Source organism: Triticum aestivum, chromosome 2D (assembly GCF_018294505.1).
Source record: "Triticum aestivum cultivar Chinese Spring chromosome 2D, IWGSC CS RefSeq v2.1, whole genome shotgun sequence".
In the NCBI taxonomy this organism is placed as follows: Eukaryota; Viridiplantae; Streptophyta; class Magnoliopsida; order Poales; family Poaceae; genus Triticum; species Triticum aestivum.
In genome coordinates, this window is record NC_057799.1 from 525,452,283 (window position 1) to 525,469,525 (window position 17,243).

Consider the following 17,243-nt stretch of genomic DNA (forward strand, 5'->3'; position numbering starts at 1 on the left):
TAACTGGGTGATTATAAAGATGCTCTACAGGTGTCTCCGATGGTGTTTGTTGAGTTGGCATAGATCGAGATTAGGATTTGTCACTCCGATTGTCGGAGAGGTATCTCTGGGCCCTCTCGATAATGCACATCACTATAAGCCTTGCAAGCAATGTGACTAATGAGTTAGTTGCGGGATGATGCATTACGGAATGAGTAAAGAGACTTGCCGGTAACGAGATTGAACTAGGTATGATGATACCGACGATCGAATCTTGGGCAAGTAACATACCGATGACAAAGGGAACAACGTATGCTGTTATGCGGTTTGACCGATAAAGATCTTCATAGAATATGTAGGAGCCAATATGAGAATCCAGGTTCCGCAATTGGTTATTGACCGGAGATGTGTCTTGGTCATGTCTACATAGTTCTCAAACCCATAGGGTCCGCATGCTTAACGTTCGATGACAATTGGTATTATGAGTTTATGTGATTTGATGTACCAAAGGTTGTTCAGATGCCCGGATGAGATCACGGACATGACGAGGAGTCTCTAAATGGTCGAGACATAAAGATTCATATATTGGAAGGTTATATTCGGACACCGGAATGGTTTGGGTCGTATCGGATAACTTTCGGAGTACCAGGGGTTATCAGAACACCCCCGAGGAAGCTATTGGGCCTCTTGGGCCTTAGTGGAGAAGAGAGAGGGCTGGCCAGGAGGTGGCGCCCCCCCCCCTTGCCCCAATCCTAATTGGACAAGGGGAAGGGGCGGCGCCCCCCTCTTTCCTTCTCTCCTTCTCCTCCTCCCCCCTTTCTCCTACTTGGACTAGGAAAGGAGAAAACCTACTCCTACTAGGAGTAGGATTCCTCCCCCCTTGGCGCGCCCCTTGTGGCCGGCCGGCCTCCTCCTCCCCTCCTTTATATACGGGGGAGGGGGCACCCCATAGACACACAAGTTGATCTTTAGCCGTGTGCGGTGCCCCCCTCCATAGTTTTTCACCTCGGTCATATTGTCGTAGTGCTTAGGCGAAGCCCTGCGTCGGTAACTTCATCATCACCGTCACCACGCCATCATGTTGGCGAAACTCTCCCTCGGCCTTAGCTGGATCTAGAGTTCGAGGGACGTCACCGAGCTGAATGTGTGCAGATCACGGAGGTGCCGTGCGTTCGGTACTTGATCGGTTGGATCGTGAAGACGTTCGACAACATCAACTGCGTTACTAAACGCTTCCCCTTTCGGTCTACGAGGGTACGTGGACACACTCTCCCCGCTCGTTGCTATGCTTCTCCTAGATAGATCTTGCATGATCGTAGGAATTTTTTTTTGAAATACTACGTTCCCCAACAGTATTTCATTTTTGTATAATTGTTAACCCAGTAAACGATGCGTTTATGGTTGACTATTGTCACACGTTTCCTTGAAATATCTGCCCATTCCTTGTAAAAGGCATGAGAATGTACTAAATAGCACGAGCATGGTTTTCCAGACCGTTCTTGTGCACCTTTTGATGCACCGATTGTTCTTATTTGAATTATGTGCATAATTAATGCCTAGAAAATGCACATAATCCCCTAAATATGGTAAATGAGTTTGGAAAAATGTCGAATTTGAACACGTTGCATTTGAGGCGGTATGTTGATCATTGGAAAAAAACTGAATGACAAACTAGGACAGAAATTTGGATTCCCTTCAATCTTGGTGATTTCCCTCTCGAAAGCATCGAACTTCCTCGGTGATGGTTCGATTTATGAAGGGCGTGCATGATGACATAAATCAGACCTTCTCAGCTTTTAACCAGGGCACGGTGAGGCCATACCATGGCACCATGCTAGGCATCATGTTTTTCAAGCACGTATTTCATTGTTCTACAGTTGATAACCCAGTAAATGACGCGTTTGTGGTGGACTATTTCCACACATTCCATTGAAATCTCTGTCCATTCCTTGTAAAATGCTTTAGAAATTACTAAATACCACGAGTATGGTTTTTCCAGACCATTCTTGTGCACCTTTTCAAGCACCAATTGTTTGAATTTGAATTATGTGCATTAATGCCTACAAAATGCACATAATCCCCTAAATATTATAAATGAACCCGGAAAAGTGTCGAATTTGAACACGGTGATTAGCAGGGTTTATGTTCATCGTAGAAAAAACTCGTGGATGAAGGACAAAGGAAATTTGGATTCTCATTCAATCTCGGTGATTTACTATCGCACACGATTCATCTCTGCCGCCTCTGCGAACCGTGTGTGTTCACTCACACATGCAAAAGGAAAAAGAAAACCCTCGCCCACTTCGTCCCCACTCACTCGCCGCAGACTCCTCCGCAACTCTGCACCCTAAGCTCGACGGCTATTGGCGGCGGGCGTAGGTCGCGCTCCAAACGTAACGGGATTTCGCCCCTACCGCGTTCCGCCGCCTATCTGCACCGACATTCTAGACTCTGGTCGACTAGGGTTTTCTGCGGGATTGGGCCGGGGATTTTCCTCATGGAGAAGGTAATCAACTTAGCGAAATATTCACTCATCTCTTATCGCAGTCCGTCCGTCGCTGTTAATCAACCGGCGGAAATCGCCGTGGAATCATTTTTTTTTCTAGATGATTCGTGGGTGTTCATTCATGTGTCCACAGTGCGAGCACTAATCAGGCAACTGTGGTCGTGGCCAGTCGGAAACGAAATTCTATCTCACCATTCCGGATGACTTCAGGGAGCGCTCGTTATGTTCAATCTCAACCTACCACGGTCGGCATGGCCTAAATTTGTGAATATATACCGTCTGTTGCTACATTATCTATATATTTGCATCAAATCTTTGTTACATTATCTATTTTTAATTCTATATTTTTGTACTTTGTTTTCATCTATATATTGATCTGTTCTACCAGTTACTCCCATATTTGCATCTTGCTCTGTTATTTCAATATATCTAATTTACGATCTTAATTTTCATTTCAAGCAGTACATCCCTTGCTTTGCAAGAACAGGAGTAGAAGGAAATCTTCGGCTTTACTTTGTTGATGACTCCCAGGATGTCATATTGACAACGCAGCATGGATTTACAATGACAGTTAGCGTAAAACTTGATAAAGATGGTCACTTCTATTTTAATGCGGACCTTTGGAGAAAAATGTCTAAGTGTTATGAACTGAAAGCTGGCAATAAAATTCTAGTGCATGCACCACAGCCTGGTCTAATTAACATGGATGTTTACTTCCCCAATGTCATCAGCCGATCAAAGTCTGATCGAGGTTAGTGTCCTTTCAACTTTCTCCATGTTGTCATATTACTTAGCAAAATTGAGGTATTTGTTCACTAATTGATCACTTAAGCAACCAATTGTGATATCATATTCTGACTCCGTTCCTAGGCAGTAACAAATTCTATTTACCAATTTATGCGCACTATATATTCTTTTGCCATGTTCTGAATAAATAATACCTTTCCACCTTTCAAGCAGGATATGTTGGATCATAGTGAACGATCTGTATGTTACTAAGCGTACCAAATTTCACTGGAAGGACTTGAAGCATGTCATAAACTTTGTTGATAATATGACAGAGATAGCACAGCGTGTGAATGCTGGATTTTGGATGGGATTAATTAGACCTATGGTGCACACACTGAACAAGACCAATTGTGTGCACAAAACGCTGGTAAAAAGTCTTATTTTAATGTTGATGCTCATAAACTATATATATCTTCAACGATATGTTACAATTGGTTTTTATTCTACATGTCAATAGAAATTGCCCCTGTAGCAGTTCCTGGATCGATTTCCCGGCGTGGTTGAATTACACTTGTGCGTGCTAATAACGCCAAAGTGATTGCAAGGTACTGCATTTCCCACAGAAATTGAACCATTCAAATTAACAAGTTCTCGCTTCTCGTGGCAATGCATCCATATTAGAAAATTGGAGACAATGTTCTACTCATGCTCTACCAAGGCATAGGAGGGCTCTTCCTTTTCATTGATGAGATGCCGAGTCGCCGTGATCAAGCTGCTTCCAGTGGATAGTTGTGGTTGTTGGCCCTAAGCCTCTTAAAATGTGCTAGCTGTTACTATATATGTTAAGTATGTAGATATGGACCATATGGTTGTTGGCCCTTAGCCTCTTAAAATGTGATAGTTGTTACTATGTTAAGTATGTAGATATGGACCATATGGTTGTCAAAACCGTGTTACGAAGATCCTCCTTTTGTCGAATAGTGTAACCACTATATATATGTTACTCAAATGTTGTTACCCAAGTTCATAAATTTTCATGGAAAGTATTGGTATCGTACACAGTTCATTGAGTTTAAGCGTGTGCCCGATGTCCAGAAGGCATTTGCATATTAACTGTCCATATTGCAAATTTACACACATGTTAACATAAGAAAACGTATGTGTAACATACTAATCATCACACACGAGTACTCGCAGACGCATCATGTGCGATACTCCTAGCCACCGCAAGCAACTAGTTTGCATTTTTAAAGTTTTTTGTACACACAGAATCGCACACGAAGTAACTGTATTGACCGTTTGTGTTGTAATTTCTCATCGGAAACAGTTCATCTGAGTCGGTTGTTTGCCACGTATCACACACATTTTGTTTACACGATGCGTTTGTGTTCTTTTGGCTCATCGCAAACAGTTCATCCATGTGAACTGTATGCCGCATATCACACACATCTTGTTAAGTTGAACCATTTCTGTTGTGTTCCCTAATCGAAAACAGTTCGTCCGAGTGAACCGTATGTCGTATATCACACACACATTGATATGGCTACCCGTTTCTGTTGTTCTACCTCATCGCAAACAGTTCGAATGGATTAACCGTGTGTCCTGCATCGCACACACATTGATATGGATGCCTGTTTCTGTTGTTCTGCTCATTGCAAACAGTTGGAATGGATTAACCGGGTGCCCTGCATCGCACACGCAACTAAAATCTGAACCGTGTTTGATGGCTCCGGCATCGCAAACGTTTTGCACCTTTTTTGACGGGTTTTTTACACCACCGTTTGCAATTATTGCATCGTACACAGTTTCGGCAAAGGGTCTCTGATCGTAGTGTCGCGTTAGCAATATCCTGTAGTAGTGAGACACCGACAATAGCCGACCTAATTGTAACCCTAGACCCCCCCCCCCCCGACCTATATAAACTAATGGGTAGGGCTGATAGACGACACAACAATCTCGTGGTATACCAATCTGTACTTTGTACTCCATCCAAATCAATACAACATAAGCAAGGCATAGGGTTTTATCTCTTCGAATAGCATGAACCTAGGTAAACCTCGTGTCCTTGTTACCATTGCATCTAGGCTACTAACTCAGGGGCCCCTACCCGAGATCTGTTGGAATCAACTGTCATCCCGCACCAGCATGAGCTCGCCATTGAGTTCCTAGATCTGCACGAAGTACTGGCGCCGCTTGTTGATAGAGAGCTTGACAACTTGTAGAAGGTAGATGTATATCCACCTTGGCATCACCGGCTGGAAAGCCCTGGGGATGATGAGCATGGCTAAATCTTTAATGTCCCATATCTGCATGTAGAACCTGTGTGGCACCAATTCTGCCAGCTCATGCCTAATCCTCGACGGGCCGGCAGTCTTATGCAGAGGCTTCGTTGCCCCCTCCTCCCCGACAAGATGGTCGTTGCTAGCACAACTAATTCTTTGGAGTCCTCCGCGCCTTCCATGACTTTGACCCCACCATCGACTTGATCTCACTCGTTCTTTCTCACCTTGTCAGTTCAGAAGACAAGGGTGAGTAACACCGTTGCACTGCACAAGTAAGCACTAACCAGAGCAATGCCCAGTGACATGATTTGTGCATTGATCATGGCCATGCCATTGCCTTGATCAGTGGTCATACAAACATAGCAGGCATACCATTCCTACTCTAACCATAGCATTCCTTATAATCATAAGTAGCATGAACACATTTCTAGGTCAACATCCGTACTTATCATACACCGCAAGAACATGTAATCATAGCATTGTCGCGGGCACATTATAAGCACATAGCATGAGCAAATTATAAGAGCATATCATGGTTCAAATCGATTCAACGCGAATCGAGTCGTTTCAAATCGAAGCAACTGCCCGAACAAAACCCTAGCCACCCCAAAACTTGAACTGGTAGACAAGAAGATTTACGTACTACGTTCGTCTGGGGTGCCACCATGGGTGGAGGTGAAGCAAACCGCGCCGGAGGGTGAGGTGTAGCAGGCTGCACCAAACCCTGCCAGTAACAAAGGACCGGCAAAGGTGGATGTGCTTGCAACCGAATCTAGTGATCCTGCCATTGACGCGGCCCTCGTCACCGCCATCACATTAGAGGTCTAGGCCGCCACAATTGACGTACCAGCCGGGGTGATGTTAGAAAACCCTCGCACATGAGTGAAAATCACCGCCCCCACCACATCCGAGGTGTCAGCACCCACAACACCCATCCACGTCGCGCCACTGCAAATGAAGAACACCAGCAGCCGCTGCAGACACAAGAGCGAAGTTTCGTAGAGGGTCGATGGCCGCGGACCGTGGCCTCTTGCAGAGAGGGGATGCTGACTTGAGCCGCCAACAACTGACTGTGGTTAATGTCGTCTATCGTCAGGCTGTCGAGCTAGTGATTGTGGTTCTCGGGGTCAGCGCAAATGGGATTGGGGTGGCACGGTGGTGGAGCGGCCATCGGAGACAACGAGGGGGCGGTGAGAGAGAGAACCAAATGGGGTTTGGGCAATGACGTGTTTGAGTTGTCCATCCGTCTCCCGCGCTTCCTCGGGCGTGCAGGCAAGTCACACGTGACTCTCCAAACCTGGCTCCGAAAAACGGCGGTTCCCACTCAGCCTGGCCCGGGAGTGCTTTAAACATCATGCGGGCAAAAAAGACAGATGCAGACCAGACAACCAAACAGGATATTTTTGCACCGTGTGGTCCTGGTTGGGCTCATGCAGTCTACCAAACATATCCCTAGCTTACGCAGGACTGTATTATTTTACGTATTTGCAAGTATAAGGACCATATTGGAGTGATTCTCAATTGGGACCTTTCTGTTACCGCACCAGCGAGTTCAAGGACGATACATGTAATTTTCTCTTCAAGTGGCCTCGGGGAAAGCAAAGCCTCACAGGGTTGAAGCATCCACTAGGGACGGAGACTGACTTGTCATTGTCTGTTTGATATCGGCAACTGATCTCGTTGATGGCATGCTGGGAGGCAGCAATACCATTCTGCAGAGGTCCTCACTGGCTAGTGCCGTGCAATCCAAAAATGCTTCGTAAGGTAGATGGGAGTGACTTGGGATGAGAACTGTTCTTGCTTCGACACAACAAAACAGACTACTATCACATAGGAGCTGACTTTAAATCACGACCAGACTGATTCGTAGCCACGGATGTCAATTAGGCATTACCGGTATAAACTAATCAATCTCACGCCAAACAAATATTTCACAGATCAGATGGGTATAATACTAACCAATCTCCAGCTTACCACCCATGTAGTATTCAGGAGTAAAAATAGAGTGGCGAAAAAAAAAGTCAAACCTACATTTTGCAGTCAATACAAAACATTACCTCCGTTCATGAATGTAAGACATTTTGGCAGTATAAATTAGAATGCCAAAACTCTTATATTTAAAAACGAAGGGTGTAGTAGACAATTTAAGTGAAATCACTGACAGCAAATACACTAATAGTTTAACATAGCATTAGATATAAAGCCGTTAAGACAATGGATAGAGTTGACAGCTTTAAATGGCTAACTGTATTTAATTTATATAAAGTTCACGCCTAGTCATCATCCATACATCCCTCCCTCGAGATAAACTGCTTGTCTCGAACAAGAAGGGACCAAGCAACAGTGACTTCCACCTTATAGGAGGCAAGATCACATATGCCCCGACTTATTTTGCTTTCCTGGGCTGGGAAGAAGACATGGCCATGTTTAGTAATAAAACCATTTGAAGACAGGGCACGGATGATGACTTCGAGCTTTCCATCTAACTCTACGGAAACAACATGCCTTGACAGATCAAGGCAACCATCCCAATTGTTAGCTGTCACTTGATCTTGAAGCACAACCTCATCTTCATGTTTCAGCGCTGAAGATCTGTCGCCAACACAACTAACTTCACCTTCAAAGTAACCATCTGAAATGTCATCCATCACTTGATCTTGTAGCAGGGCCTCATTCTCAGGTTTTACGGGCTTAGAATGTGCCTTGGCAATAACTAGACCACCATGTCTAAAAGGCCATTTCTTCTTTCTCCAATTAATAACACGGACACCGACTATAGTTGCTTGCACTGTCTTCTCCAGTTTCGCACACCGTAACACAATTCTGCATGAGTCATCCAACAGAATGGCCTCATTACAGCTGTACTTGGAGGTCTGATGCATGAGCACTCTATCTTTTGACTTCATCCTGCCCTTTACTTTGAGTTTAATGTCAAAGTCAACAGGATCTATAGCCGCAATTGCACGAGACGGGCCAGTCAATTGCAAAAAAGGATTCTGCATTTGTCAATTATAATCATAGTTAACAAAACAGAGATGCAAGAAAAAAGAGAAACTGCGCGGAAGTTTTTCAGGAGAAAATTAAGTACAACCTTTTGAGTGAGTGCAACAGTTTTGCTAAGCTAGCAGCTTAGTTGCCAACTTAACTACATGCTTATTTCTAAATGCATCTGTTCATAACAAATCAACGGACCAGAAACATAAAACAGAAAAATACGATACAGACCTCTGGAGTGAGTATCTGGCAGTCATTCCTTTGACGCAAGAAGAGAATGTTGCGATTGTGATCCACGGTATCTCGGGCAGCAACCATGCCATACACACGCAGTGGCCACTTCAACTCAGGAGTGCCCTTTATTTCTGTGACTTTAATGGAGTATATTTGCAGAGTGCTGGTGGCGAATTCAGCATAAGAGGTGCGGTTCGTTGTACTGTGTGTGAAGTGCATAGGACTCAATGAAGCTGCAGTCATCGAAAATAAGATTCAGATAATTCATTCGGCCACCACAAGTGAAGTAAATCCCTTCCTTACAGAATGAACTAATTTGCTTCCTTGAGACATGCAACATGAAGGAAGAAAAGCAACTAAGGTACAATGAGCAGAGAACATGTTTACTCACTCGCATCTTTCCAGGGACTGCTGAACAACCTGGACAAATTCGATTCCAAGGCGCGACAGTAGATATTAAAGAACATCCCAGTCTGCATCTTCTCCTCCATCCCCTCAGCTTCCTCAATCTCCAATTTTGCCACCTCATCCCTCTCCTCGGCTTCCTCTCCCATCTCCTTGGCTTGCTCAATCTCTAATTCTGTATCTTCTGAAGTGGAAATCCTCTCCGGCAACTCGTCGCTCCCCATGGCTCCATTCACAGCCTCCATGGAGATCCTTGGTGGTGCCTCGATGATCCTCACCTTTCCGCCGCCTCTATTTCCCTTCGCCTCCGCTTCCAGCTCCGCCTCTCCTTCCATCTCAGGAGACGGCTCTCTGCTCCTCGTCTTTCCGCCGCCACCCGCCGCCGCCGTTCTCTTTTCTTTTCGATTTCGAGGAGGGGAATGTCTTGCTTAGGGTTTCGACGAAACGGAGAGGCCGGTGGGTGTGGGGTGCACTATATTGCATCTGTCTTAGCCCGGCCCAGTAGAGCCCGACACATACACTTCCAGCCAGTCCACGCTGCTGCCGCGTGCTACAAGAGGGAGCCAGCAAACCAGCTGCTCTCTTTTTTCTCACTTTGGGCTTGTTGTTTGCCTTGTGCTATTTGTATTTGCATTCGTTGTTCGGCTCAGCCGGGCCCTTCAAATATAAGCAAAAAAAAAAAATTGCAACTAGTTTGGTTGCCTACATTACATCACGAGGTCGTTTAATGCATGACATTTGGTTGTCAATAGTCGTGCTTGTTTCCCTGACAATGAGTATTGGACGTGTATAGAGGAGTGTAGAGACTATCAGACGAAAATATTACTATATTAAATTATTTAAAATAGTTTTTAACAAATTCCGATAATGTATGACCTAATTTGGAAATTTCAAATATATGCTCTGCCAGCCTCGCTTAGGCCGAAGAGGGCATTTCGGTCCTGTGTGGGCCAGAGACATGCCGATCTGGGCCGAAGGGTAATCTTCGGTGGCTAGTGGGCTGAAGAGATCAACTTCGGATGCGCGGTACACCGAAGAGTGGGGCATTTCCTAAACGGCGCCCGTAGCGCCCGTTATAGTGTTAACGTTAAAGGGCGCACACCCCTTGCTCCGCGCTGGGCTGGCCCAAGTTCCCTTTTTCTTATGTTTAAAGACGCAAAAAAAGCAGCGTGCAGCGTGTGTACCATGAATCGAACAGGCGATCTCCTGGTTCAGCGTTCGTTGACATAACCAACCAGCCATCTGTCTTGACGTCGTTTTCTTCCTTTTTTGCAGGAATGGTATTTTTCGGGGTTTTTTCTTTTTCTATTTTTGGAACGATTTTCCCCCTAAATTTTCTTAAAATATATGATTTTTTGTTTCAAATTCACAAATTTATTTTTTAAATTTGATGAACTTTTTCCAACTTCTCTGAACTTTTTTCAAGTTTGATGGACATTTTTTCAAATACAATGAACTTTTTTCAAATTTGATGAACTTTTTCAAAATCGATGAGCTGTTTTTAAAGTTCACGAACTTTTTTCAAAATCAATGAAATTTTTTGAAAACACGATGAACTTTTTTTCCAAATCAATGAACTTTTCTAAAAACGATGAAATTTTTTGAAAAATCGATGAACTGTTTTTTAAGTTCATGAACTTTTTTCAAAATCAATGAATTTTTTTGAAAACATGATGAACTTTTTAAAAAAATGATGAACTTTTTTGAAAAATCGTTGAACTGTTTTTAAAGTTCATGAACTTTTTTCAAAATCAATGAATTCTTCTGAAAACATGATGAAATTTTTTCCAAATCTATGAACTTTTTTGAACAATCAATTAACTGTTTTAAAGTTCAAGAACTTTTTTCAAAATCAATGAAAGTTTTTGAAAACATGATGAACTTTTTTCCAAATCGATGAACTTTTTTAAAAAACGATGAAGTTTTTTGAAAAATAGATGAACTTTGTCAAAATTGATGAAGTTTCTTTAAAAACATCGATGAACTTTAAAAAAAATGATGAACCGTTTTCATAATTCGTGTTTTCTTTTTATTTGTGTGACTTTTCCCCATTTTCATGAACTTTCTTTATACCCATGAACATTTAATAAATCCATGAACCTTTTTTCCACGAAATATTCAAAATTGCAGAAACCGGAGCCCGGTTTTATTTCCTGAGCCAACAGCACAACACAGCCGAAAGGAAAAAAAACGCGACCAAGGTGAGTTGATCGAGCGAGCAATCTTGGCGAAGGAGGCGAGGGAGTTATGTTTAATGGGCCGACCCGCGAAGGGGGCGTTGTGGGCGCCGGTTTCTCCAAATGGCGCTTAAGGCGTCACTTAGGAGCTCCCTGGTCTTCGCCAACACATGACCGAAGAGTTCAGGATAAGGCTACCACGGCCATTTCTTTCTCCTAACTCCTCATTCTCTGTTCACTCTATTGATTACCTTTTTATGCATTTTTGTAAGGTAAAGAGAAGCGGAAAAGTGCAAAGGCAACATCGGAAAGAGAGATGGTCCAGACCTCCACTGGGAACTCTAAAAATTAATACTGATGGTGCCTTCCTGGAGGAGAAAAACACTGGAGGTTCGGGTTTCGTCATCAGAGATGTGTGTGGCGTAGCATTGGCGGCTGGTGCAGGTAATCTAGAAAGAATCGCTTCCGCGCTTCACTCGGAGGCTTTGGCAATGCTTTATGCCATAAGAACAGCCACTCAGCTAGGTTGTGACCAAGTGATGATAGAAACAGATTGTGTGCAGCTCAAGAATGCAACAAATACTGAAGATTTTGATCTTTCAGCATTAGGGGCTATTTTCAAAGATATTAAACTACAACTACGTGTAGGTTTTGCTGATGTATGTGTGGTATCTTGTCCTAGGACTTGTAATCGAGTTGCACACATGTTAGCTGCGTATGGTGCTAACCTGGGAGCTAGTATGAGTGAGATCTGGCTTGGACATGTTCCAAACTTTGTACAAGATGCTATTGCTCGCGATTTGTCCAGCCCTGTTATGTAATGGAATGCATTGTGTTCCTTCAAAAAAACTCCTCGTTCTCCGTCTCTCTCTTCTGTTCACCCATTTTCTCTCGATCAACCTCCGTTTTGTCACCTAACCATTGCCACCTACCAGATCCACTAGAGGAGACATATTCCCGGCAGCCAAGTCCTTGATCTATCCATGGGTAGAGGGTGGGGGCATGGGCGAGGATGTCCGGTGGGGAGCATGGAAGGAGGTCGGTTGGGGGAAGTTCGGATGGAGGAGGAAGAGGTCGGTAGGGGTAGCTCGGGTGGAGGAGGAGATTGACTGAGAAAAGTTGGGGCCGACAATCCGCGGAGGATCACGAACCCGGCGGCGGCGGCTCTCTTCTTCTTCCTCTCGCTTCCCTCTTCCTGTATCCTAGTTCGTGCTTGTAATCAGGGCTAGCTACTCTAATTCGGGCTTGTAATCGAGAGAGACATCTAGTTCCCTAACATCTGGTATTCAGAGCCAAGCACCACCCTTCCTCAAATTCTTCCACAATTTTTTTCCACCACCACCATCCGAGGGAATCAGCCATGGATCCGTCCATCCAGGAGTATCTCCAACAGCTTGACACCAGCCTTGACGCATACACCAACGCCATAAGGTCCCTCGACAAGAAACTGGGTGCCCATGTCCAAAATCCACCACCGCCCGCCACCTCGCCGGAGAGCACTGTTGGGAATCGTAGCATAATTTTAAAATTTTCCTACGCTCACCAAGATGCATCTATGGAGTATACTAGCAACGAGGGGAAAGGAGTGCATCTACATACCCTTGTAGATCGCGAGCGGAAGCGTTCCAATGAACGTGGATGACGGAGTCGTACTCGTCGTGATTCAAATCACCGATGACCGAGTGCCGAACGGACGGCACCTCCGCGTTCAACACACGTACGGTGCAACGACGTCTCCTCCTTCTTGATCCAGCAAGGGGGAAGGAGAGGTTGATGAAGATCCAGCAGCACGACGGCGTGGTGGTGGATGTAGCGGGATGCCGGCAGGGCTTCGCCGAGCTTATACGAGAGAGAGAGGTGTTGCAGGGGAGGAGGGAGGCGCCCAAGGCTGTGTCTTGCTGCCCTCCCTCCCCCCCCTTTATATAGGCCCCCTTGGGAGGGGGGCGCCGGCCAAACCCATCTAGGGTGGGGGGCGGCGGCCAAGGGGGGTGCCTTGCCCCCCAAGGCAAGTGGGAAGCCCCCCCCCCCACCCTAGGGTTCCCAACCCTAGGCGCATGGGGGGAGGCCCATGGGGGGGGCGCCCAGCCCACTAGGGGCTGGCTCCCTTCCCACTTCAGCCCACGGGGCCCTCCGGGATGGGTGGCCCCACCCGGTGGACCCCCGGGACCCTTCCGGTGGTCCCGGTACAATACCGGTAACCCCCGAAACTTTCCCGGTGGCCGAAACTTGACTTCCTATATATAATTCTTCACCTCCGGACCATTCCGAAACTCCTCGTGACGTCCGGGATCTCATCCGGGACTCCGAACAACTTTCGGGTTTCCGCATACACATATCTCTACAACCCTAGCATCACCGAACCTTAAGTGTGTACACCCTACGGGTTCGGGAGACATGCAGACATGACCGAGACGCCTCTCCGGTCAATAACCAACAGCGGGATCTGGATACCCATGTTGGTTCCCACATGTTCCACGATGATCTCATCTGATGAACCACGATGTCGAGGATTCAATCAATCCCGTATACAATTCCCTTTGTCAAACGGTATGTTACTTGCCCGAGATTCGATCGTCGGTATCCCAATACCTTGTTCAATCTCGTTACCGGCAAGTCTCTTTACTCGTACCGCAATGCATGATCCCGTGACTGACGTCTTAGTCACATTGAGCTCATTATGATGATGCATTACCGAGTGGGCCCAGAGATACCTCTCCGTCACACGGAGTGACAAATCCCAGTCTCGATCCGTGCCAACCCAACAGACACTTTCGGAGATACCCGTAGTGCACCTTTATAGTCACCCAGTTACGTTGTGACGTTTGGCACACCCAAAGCACTCCTACGGTATCCGGGAGTTGCACGATCTCATGGTCTAAGGAAAAGATACTTGACATTGGAAAAGCTCTAGCAAACGAAACTACACGATCTTTTATGCTATGCTTAGGATTGGGTCTTGTCCATCACATCATTCTCCTAATGATGTGATCCCGTTATCAATGACATCCAATGTCCATAGTCAAGAAACCATGACTATCTGTTGATCAACGAGCTAGTCAACTAGAGGCTTACTAGGGACACGTTGTGGTCTATGTATTCACACATGTATTACGATTTCCGGATAACACAATTATAGCATGAACAATAGACAATTACCATGAACAAAGAAATATAATAATAACCATTTATTATTGCCTCTAGGGCATATTTCCAACAGTCTCCCACTTGCACTAGAGTCAATAATCTAGTTATATTGTGATGAATCGAACACCCATTGCGTCCTGGTGTTGATCATGTTTTGCCCTAGGGAGAGGTTTAGTCAACGGATCTGCTACATTCAGGTCCGTATGTACTTTACAAATATCTATGTCTCCATTTTGAACACTTTCACGAATGGAGTTGAAGCGACGCTTGATATGCCTGGTCTTCCTGTGAAACCTGGGCTCCTTCGCAAGGGCAATAGCTCCAGTGTTGTCACAGAAGAGAGTCATCGGGCCCGACGCATTTAAAATCACCGCTAGGTCGGTAATGAACTCCTTCATCCAGACTGCTTCCTGTGCTGCCTCCGAGGCTGCCATATACTCCGCTTCACATGTAGATCCCGCCACGACGCTTTGCTTGCAACTGCACCAGCTTACTGCTCCTCCATTCAAAATATACACGTATCCGGTTTGTGACTTCGAGTCATCCAGATCTGTGTCGAAGCTAGCGTCGACGTAACCCTTTACGACGAGCTCTTCGTCACCTCCATAAACGAGAAACATATCCTTAGTCCTTTTCAGGTACTTCAGGATGTTCTTGACCGCTGTCCAGTGTTCCATGCCGGGATTACTTTGGTACCTTCCTACCAAACTCACGGCAAGGTTTACATCAGGTCTGGTACACAGCATGGCATACATAATAGACCCTATGGCCGAGGCATAGGGGATGACACTCATCTTTTCTATATCTTCTGCCGTGGTCGGGCATTGAGCCGTGCTCAATTGCACACCTTGCAATACAGGCAAGAACCCCTTCTTGGACTGATCCATATTGAACTTCTTCAATATCTTGTCAAGGTATGTACTCTGTGAAAGACCAATGAGGCGTCTTGATCTATCTCTATAGATCTTGATGCCTAATATATAAGCAGCTTCTCCAAGGTCCTTCATTGAAAAACACTTATTCAAATAGGCCTTTATACTTTCCAAGAATTCTATATCATTTCCCATCAATAGTATGTCATCCACATATAATAAGAGAAATGCTACAGAGCTCCCACTCACTTTCTTGTAAACACAGGCTTCTCCATAAGTCTGTGTAAACCCAAACGCTTTGATCATCTCATCAAAGCGAATGTTCCAACTCCGAGATGCTTGCACCAGCCCATAGATTGAGCGCTGGAGCTTGCATACTTTGTTAGCATTCTTAGGATCGACAAAACCTTCCGGCTGCATCATATACAACTCTCCTTAAGGAAGCCGTTAAGGAATGCCGTTTTGACGTCCATCTGCCATATCTCATAATCATAGTATGCGGCAATTGCTAACATGATTCGGACGGACTCAGCTTCGCTACGGGTGAGAAACTCTCATCGTAGTCAACCCCTTGAACTTGTCGATAACCCTTAGCGACAAGTCGAGCTTTGTAGATGGTCACATTACCATCCGCGTCCGTCTTCTTCTTAAAGATCCATTTGTTTTCTATGGCTCGCCGATCATCGGGCAAGTCAGTCAAAGTCCATACTTCGTTTTCATACATGGATCCTATCTCGGATTTCATGGCTTCTAGCCATTTGTCGGAATCCGGGCCCGCCATCGCTTCTTCATAGTTCGAAGGTTCACCGTTGTCTAACAACATGATTTCCAGGACAGGGTTGCCGTACCACTCCGGTGCGGAACGTGTCCTTGTGGACCTACAAAGTTCAGTAGTAACTTGATCCGAAGCTTCATGATCATCATCATTAACTTCCTCCCCAGTCGGTGTAGGCAACACAGGAACATTTTCCCGCACTGCGCTACTCTCCGGTTCGGAAGGGGTGACTATCACCTCATCAAGTTCCACTTTCCTCCCACTCAATTCTTTCGAGAGAAACTCCTTCTCCAGAAAGGACCCGTTCTTGGCAACGAAGATCTTGCCTTCGGATCTGAGGTAGAAGGTATACCCAATAGTTTCCTTAGGGTATCCTATGAAGACGCATTTTTCCGACTTGGGTTCGAGCTTTTCAGGTTGAAGTGTAACATCCCAAATTTTCAATTTGGTATGTTATACATAGATCATCATTGCATATCATATTTTATTGCATTTTGACAAATCCTCGATAATCCTAAGCAACTCAAGGACCCTCGGAGAGAGTTGGGGATTTTCTCAAATTTTCATATTTGATTTTCATCAAATAATAAAACGAGGATTTTGGTTTTAATTATTTTCTCTCCGGAAAAATATTTCATTTTAAAAATAACTGAGAGGAGAAAATATGACTTCTCCAAAACAATTGAAATATTGGAGGAAAAATGTTAAAATCATTTATTGGAATTTATTCGGATTTTATTTGCAATTTTAATTGCATTAAAAATATTGCATGTTTTCAAAAAAATTATTTTTGTGTCAAAAAAATGTTCACCCTATTCTAGATTTACTAACTAGACGGGGAAAATTTATTTTATCTTTTTGGACTTTTATTTATTTTTCTACGAATTTTTCCGCGAAACGTATTGAAAAAAAACTGCGCGCCGCCCGACCGGGCCGAGGCCCAGCCGAGCGCCGGCCCATCCCGCCCCGTCGTCCTCTCCGCGTACGGGAGCGCCGCCGCCGCCGTGTCCGGCTTGGACACGGGAGCAGCCCGCCGCCTGCCCCTTCCCCAAGTCACCGCACCCCCCCTCCTATAAATAGCCGCCGCCCCCCCTCTTCTCTCACCCCGCCGCCGCCCGCACTTGCCCGCCCCGCCGTCGCCGGAGC

At 45.3% G+C, this 17,243-nt stretch overlaps 1 protein-coding gene across 1 annotated transcript; it reads right to left on the reverse strand.

The window, feature by feature from the left end:
* Positions 1–7,629: 7,629 nt before the first annotated feature.
* Positions 7,630–9,503, reverse strand: LOC123054222 (uncharacterized; the record flags this gene model as incomplete). The annotated part of the gene is given in 3 exon segments (XM_044477944.1): positions 7,630–8,492; positions 8,722–8,957; positions 9,116–9,503. Coding segments are annotated over 3 exon segments (1,347 nt in total), but the record flags the coding sequence as incomplete, so codon positions are not given.
* Between the last annotated feature and the right edge of the window lie 7,740 nt (positions 9,504–17,243).